General features: G+C 35.7%; 1 protein-coding gene across 1 annotated transcript in view; it reads right to left on the reverse strand.

Moving 5' to 3' along the window:
- Positions 1-5,793: 5,793 nt before the first annotated feature.
- Positions 5,794-7,176, reverse strand: part of LOC107085661 (neuronal acetylcholine receptor subunit alpha-7-like) — a 42,925-nt gene continuing 41,542 nt past the window's right edge. The window contains exons 8-9 of the mRNA XM_015376132.1: positions 6,496-6,605; positions 5,794-6,406 (exon numbers count right to left, since the gene is read on the reverse strand). Coding sequence (XP_015231618.1) covers positions 5,801-6,406; positions 6,496-6,605 — 716 coding nt within the window. The 3' untranslated portion in view covers positions 5,794-5,800. The remainder of the gene's footprint in view (positions 6,407-6,495; positions 6,606-7,176) is intronic.

Here is a 7,176-nt window from a genome sequence, read left to right on the forward strand (position 1 = left end):
TCCCTCAGTCACTATATGGAGCAGGTACTATATAGTGGACTTAATAGTGAAATCGGTTAACTGACCATCCGGACAGATGATCACTACTTTTCACTCCCCTTTAGTCATTTGACTCTGACTCCCTGCATGGTGCCTGGGCCATCTTTATTATTTGTCGCAGCGTTTATAAGTTGACCAGAAAGTTAATATACCTGTATTTTCACCTTAACCGAAATAGGTTGGAATGAAAAATACAATGGTGTCGTATTTGTCATTCAACCAGGTTTTAAGCAGATCTGCTGAATACACATATCAAAAGGAGATTTACAGCATCTGTTATTGTTGAATAGTAATATAATCTTTGGACATTTAAAGAATTTGTAGCAGTTGTTGCAGTTGTAGTTGATTTAATTGAAATATGTTTTATCTAAATTTCAATATCTTTTAAAATTTGATTTAAAAAGTTTCCTCTATGGCCTGTACAAAAATGACAGAAAGACAGAAACTCTAATCCTTTTCTTTTTTTAGGACCAGACAGGTGGCCAGAGCATCTCTCAGGATTATTTATTCTCTACAGGCTGTTGGACTGATTGGGGATGGAATGAGAAAACGTGAAGTGGGAGCAGGAAAGCTGGTAATGGGCCCAGGGGACATGCAGCTTCTCTGTTTTGGGAATGCAATAAGATTCAGCTGCCAAATCCTCTAAACCAGCCAATAAACACATTTCAGTCTTCTATACAATACCTGCCACTCGAAATCATATACGCACTGTGAGAGCTTTTTTTTATTTTTTTTTCTCTGAAGATAACACTGGGTCAGCAATTCTGCAGACAGGGGTCAGGTGCTACCTTGGGTGATAATAAGGCTGAGCTGCATTTTGAACTTTTAAAACAGATTTTAATACTTTCCTGCCCTTTTCACATTTCCCCCTGCAGCTTCAATCATCTCTCCATGATTTGCACCTAAATAGAGTTTACCTACATAAATCATAAACCCAAGAATGATATCTTAATCGGAGCAGCTTGGGAAAAAAAGGAAAATGTCTGTTTTTGTTCATAACTTTTGATCCCTTGTGGAGATTATATTATGTGTGCTGAGCTCAGCAGTTTGACAGTTTAATCTGGTTTCACTCAAAGCTCTGCTGTGCACAGTGAGTGAGTAAATGTGGCTCTGTTGGCATGCAGAAGTATGTTTCATTAACCTTTAAGCATAATGCATCCTGACACTTAGATTTAAACTCAATACCATCTGCTTCCATTTGCTGATGAAAAGTAATAGAAAAGCAAAGGCAAACAGTTATGTCTTCAACGTCAGATGAAATGTTTACATCAATTGTTCTTGGTTTAAAAACTTTGAGCAGTTTTAACCTGATATTATTAGTTCTTGTTTTAAAAACCATAGTATGTCATTAGGATGATACTTAGTGTATGTAGATACGTTTTTGTTGATGGATTTTGCTCACATTTGCAATTAATTTTATCAAAGGTATTTGATTATTAAGGGAGCTTTTAAGGGTGGGAATTGGGTATTTATTACCAAGTTATTTATTTACACTAAACACATTTGCTAAACTTTCCTTTTAACTTGAAACAGCATAATGATAAGAGGAGGCTTTTCTCGAATTTTTAAAAAGGCCAGCCCCCTCTCCATTTAAAACAAAGAAAATGCACATGCATACCCCTGTTCCCACTCACGAGAGGGAACACCTATTAAACACGTGTGCGAGCATGCAGGAGCCCATTTCTCCTTGTGCATGTTCTGTTTAAAAGTTGCTCTTTACATCACTCATACAAGCTTACTTTCCAAAAGATGATATGCAATTTTTCCACTATGTCAGACTCACCACCAGTAAGTGAAATTGGGGATGAGCAAAAGACAGCCTTACATAAACATATCACCAGAATGATTGACAATTAGGAGGACCACTTATTTTTTATGATCCACCCAGAAGAAGAACATCCTCTGCTATACCTTTAAGGCTATTAAGGTTCTGGTATGCGGTGTTTTATCAAGAGTTTTTATCTCTAATCTTTGCCCCTGATGTCTTATTAGTTGTTGTTTTTTTGCATGAATTTAACATCAGAGAGAATTACAGTGTCATGGTTGAGTTCAGGGGAAATAGGTTATGTTCAGATAAGAATGTGGTTGATGCTCCAGAAACAAATTCTGCCTTCTTTGAACAGTAAGTTTCTGCAGTATTCCTTTTAATGAAACAGTTGTTTATGTTTCATTGTTTTGGGGGTTTTTTTTTAACAGAAGATTTATTGCCTGAAATCTGGGCTTTGCTGATACAGAATAATCCACTAAACATTAGAGAACAGAACATTACCAAGATGTTTTCCATAGTTTTGCAGAAAAAAATATAGAGCATTCTCACTAAAAGAAAACAATCAAATGATGTCCTACATAGATATTCATTTTGGATTGTGTTTAGTTAGTTTGGCCTATTTTAGATTTCATGGCAATATTTTCATCTTTTCCTGAAGTTGGCTGAGGGATAATCATCCAAAACAGAGTTTTCTTAAAAAAAAAAAAGAAGAATTAATGTGAGTTAATGGCAACAAACATTTCAAGTATCAAAAGATGTTGTGATTTAAATCATAGCGATAACAGTTGTAAAATGCATGTTAAAGTGTTTTATTATCTCTCAGTTGGGATGCTGGTGGAGAAATGAAATATTTCTCTAATGAGCCCCTTTGCAATTTTTTGGACATTAGACTGATAGTTGAACTTCTTTCTTTCAATTCCCTCTATCTGCCTGGGCACAATCTGATTTCTTACCATTTGACTTGAAATTCAGGATACCTCTGAATCTTTAGTTTGATTGACCTGAAACTGGATAAAGTAGCAAGCAATCTTCTAACTAATACATTTACTCGCTACTTAAGTAGAAATTATGTTTTAATATTTATCATATTTTAACTGTAATAGACACTCATGCAGAGCCTGTTATACACAGAATAAATACTTTTTATTAACAGTCAAAATGGTCAGAAAGACAGAGATGAAGAGTCCAAAGACTGCAACCACAATGAAAACTGGAAGATTGAGACACATTTAGTAACATCAAAAATGTTCACTCCCCCAGCTCCATCTGCAAAACAGATAAATTGTAAAAACTGGAGCTTTTTTTTTTTTTTTTTTAATAAACAATATATCCTTTAGTAAAATGGTGGTAAGCTTTTGGTCTGCTGCTAAGCCCCGAGTTATTGTTGGTTGTATTTAAAATTCGAAAGTCATATTGCACCTCAACATCAGAGACCATTTCAAAGGTTTAAGTTATTTGTATCCCCATTAAATAAATATAAAAAGGAATCCAAGTAATGCATCAAAATGGATAACAGCACAAAAGTATACTAAACAAAAAGGGAGTTTTAGTAAATTACTATTAAACTTTGAAAGCCAAATTTATTGGCACTGTGTTAAAAATGTGTTACCACCCCCGCCACCACATGTACACAAATCTTCCTTTAAATGTAGTGAGAAATGTCAGTTTTTTTATAAGTATGATACGCATGTAGCAATTCTTAACCCTTTTAAATCAAATGGAACTTAAATATTATTTATATTTACAAGTTTGTGTTTTTGTGGGTACCTATTACTCTTAGCCAGGGGACACATTTATGGTTAAGAAGTTATACGAGTCTTGCCTCCATGCAAGTTAGTGAGGGGTGAATAATCTCCAGAGCTCACTTATAGAACAGCAGCAAAGAGAAACCTCTTTGTTGTCAACATTAGTCTATAATAACCAGCAGGCATTATCTATATGCCAACAGCTTGTTTAGGGTTCAGGGGAAAAAAAGTTTGTCCATTATACAATCACAACATCAAAATGTTAAAATGAGTAAACTGTTCTGTGGCTCTGAATGGAACTGTGTACTTTGGTCACATGAGACAAAGACTTTTTAAGAAACCCAATAGGAGTTTAAAAACAAAGGGGGAAAAAGTCAAAAAGGCAACTCATGCCTTTGTTGGCTCGTTTATCATAAAAATGTTTGGGGGACCTTGTTAAAACATGTCATAATGAGAGATCTGAGGCCTTTTTACAAATAAAAATTCACAGTGGGTGCCAATAAATGTTAAAGCCCTGAATGCATCATGCCCTCCTTCATTCATCAGTATTTCAAGACTATAAATTATTCTTGTTTGAAGAAATAAAATGAAACAAAGTAGAACTTAATATATTCACTTAGAAGTTATACTTACAGGGCCAATAAAGCCCCATCTGATTCCTTTGTTATACTAGATCTATATAATATCTATATAATTATAAAGATTAATTTTAGTTACCTTTTTCAGAGTTTTAAAAGGGATGAGTTGGGTGTAGGTTCAGACTGTTGGGGTGTGCTTCCAGATAAAAGGAAAGGAGCAGAAGGAAATAGTGAGGTGGAACTTAGTAGATATCACTACTGTACAGTGTACATTTTTTAATCAAGCGTAAGATGAAAACCATTCAAGGAAAAAATATGCTTCCTTGTTATCTCTTAGTATTTTTTGTAACGGGTTTACATGGTTCTATTTATATTTTCCAACATACTCTCCAAAACACAGCTGTTACACTTTGCACAGCTGTTTTCTCCAGAAAACAGCTGTGCAAAGTTATAACTATGTAAAAAAATACATTTTAATCAATCAAAAAATATTTTTAAAAGGATTTTTTTTTTACTGCAATTTTTCCGGTCCTTAAAGATTTTTTTTTTTTTTTTTTTTTACCAGGGTTAAGGTTTAGGGCTAAGTGTTTGCATTTGGGTGTAAAGCAAACCAATATACAAGATTGATGTTGTAGTTGACAGAGAACCAAAGGTGTAATGATGTCTTAGAATCTTTTTTAAAAAATTATTTCAATGTAGGACCAGGCAGTGATAATCTCCAACAATCTGTAGGCCAGAGGTCCACAGTTCAACACAAGAAAGAATTAAATTATTTAGGAAATAAATATTTGTAAAAATATTAGGAGGCCCTCCCTGAATGTATAAATGCAATATTTTGCGGCATCCATGGTCATTCTTTTTTGCAAATCAAGCAGTGCAGATTGTTTTCTTTAAATTTTCTTTCCTTGCTCCAAAATTACAGAGCAGCTCTCAGTATCTGGTATTTCATTCATGAATCTGCTCAAAGCAAACAACTCAGATGTTAAGGAAAGCCAAACATTTTGCTTTAGGAATAATTTACTTCAATGTTAGACAACATCAGAGGGCTTCCCCCTTTTATGCTTGCATAATATCTTCCTCAGTGTGATCAAACTGTGTGAGTGGGGAGATGCTGTATTTTTTCACTGAGGCTATTTTAGGAGCAAATCTGCCTTTTATCTTAAGTTTTCTATCATTTCCTCATCCTCAAATAATTGTGTTAACATGCATCAGCTGGCTTTTTCTCTTAAGGATCCATTCTTTATATTTAATATAGTATGAATGCAAATTAATCTGCTTAGCAGGTTCATGTGTCAGTAATATTTTCAGCCCTGTGCAGTTTTTGTAACTACTGTATCCTCGTTCTGTAAGTTATCAGTGATATAAAAATCAAAATCAAAAATCAATACATATAGGGTGTTATTTCTTTGATCACAGAATTGTAATTAGTTCATATTTCCTTAGTTGTTTACATATTTACATTATTTAAAAGTTGCTTTGTATGACATTTATTTACAAGTTTCTGAAGAAAATATTCATTTTCCAATGAAACACTACAAGCCTACTTCTAAACAAGTGGCTGCTAAGAAAGTTTGGAAATACATTTTTCACTGACTATGATTTCACCTAAAAATCTTTCTCAGATTTCTGATTATATCCACCTCCTTCTTTCTCTGTCTTTCAGCAGCCAGTTATGTGAAGTCTTTGGAAACAGCCTCTATGAAGTTAGGAGCTGACATGAGGATGGTGAAAGTGCAAATTATGGAGAAGAGCGAGAAAGCCACCAGACACAGCCGGTCCACTACGGCAGCAGCAAACTTCCACTCACTACAGATGGCCTCTGCTTCGTCCTGGTCACGAAACCTCTGGGCAATATAGGACACCTCTTCCAAGATGCGCATGATCTCCGGTGGGGGGATGCCAACTCCTATCCCAAGACTTCCAACGCCACCACCAACTCCCCCGGGTGGCTCAGCCTCATCACCTGGAGATCCATGAGTGCGTCCACCTAGTGTAAGCCCAGAGTCACTAGAAGGTGGGCAATGTGGGCTCTCCATAGAGTGGTAATTGCCAAAGAAGAGACTCATGGAGCCATTGGAGGCAGCTGTTGGGCAAGGTGGACATGATGCCTGAGACAGAGGCACAGTGAGACTGGGCATCGTGCCCATTTCAATGGAGCTGGTGCTGGAGTGATGCCGGGAGGCGTGGCGGTACTTGTGCTTGGGCCTCTTTCGCTCATCACCAGGTTGTTTCATACGGAGGAACCAAGCACACCAGTTCAACAGAACAACACGAACCTGAGAAGAGACATACTGGATCAGCGTATTTAACTTTATTGATACTACAGGGATTGACTTAGGTGTATAGGTTTGCTCCACACACTCACCCACTTGGGCATCTTGCCACCATGAGGGTCATGATGGTGAAACTGCAGGACTATGACAGTTACCACCACAGACATTCCCACAATCATCATTGTGCTGGCAAAGTACTGAGCTGTTGGGTAAAAGAACATGTTATTAGGTTTAACTATGAGCTGCATCCCAATCCTGGTGCCTGAGTTGTACCAGATCGGAGGGTTTAGAAATCTGGTGCTTCAAAACACAAGTTAAAATAGATTTATGCCACTGGATTTGATCTAATAGGGCTATTGTGCTTCCAAAAAGGCATAACTAGTTACGTACATGGCTAAACCAAACCCTGCACATATTCTCCCACAACTTACTTCTTTATAGCAATTTTCAGACATAAAAATGAAATTATCCATATGATTTCATGATATATAATACATTATAGATATTGTTTGTTTGTGTTAAATGAGCAATCTTACTGGACTGCATAAAATAAAGTAGTTTATTCATTCATTTACATGAACAGTGAATCCTTCTTTATCTTGTAGACAATGGATTGAAAAGAGTTTCTTCAAATGTTTAAAGCTTGGGATTAAGCATATACAGAATCAGCTAATGTTGTATTTGATAAAAATGACAAAGATTTAACGAAGATATATGTATATATATATATCTATATATATATATCTATATATATATATAGATATATATATATA

This window comes from Cyprinodon variegatus, unplaced genomic scaffold (assembly GCF_000732505.1).
Source record: "Cyprinodon variegatus isolate N-32 unplaced genomic scaffold, C_variegatus-1.0 Scaffold130, whole genome shotgun sequence".
Lineage (NCBI taxonomy): Eukaryota > Metazoa > Chordata > Actinopteri > Cyprinodontiformes > Cyprinodontidae > Cyprinodon > Cyprinodon variegatus.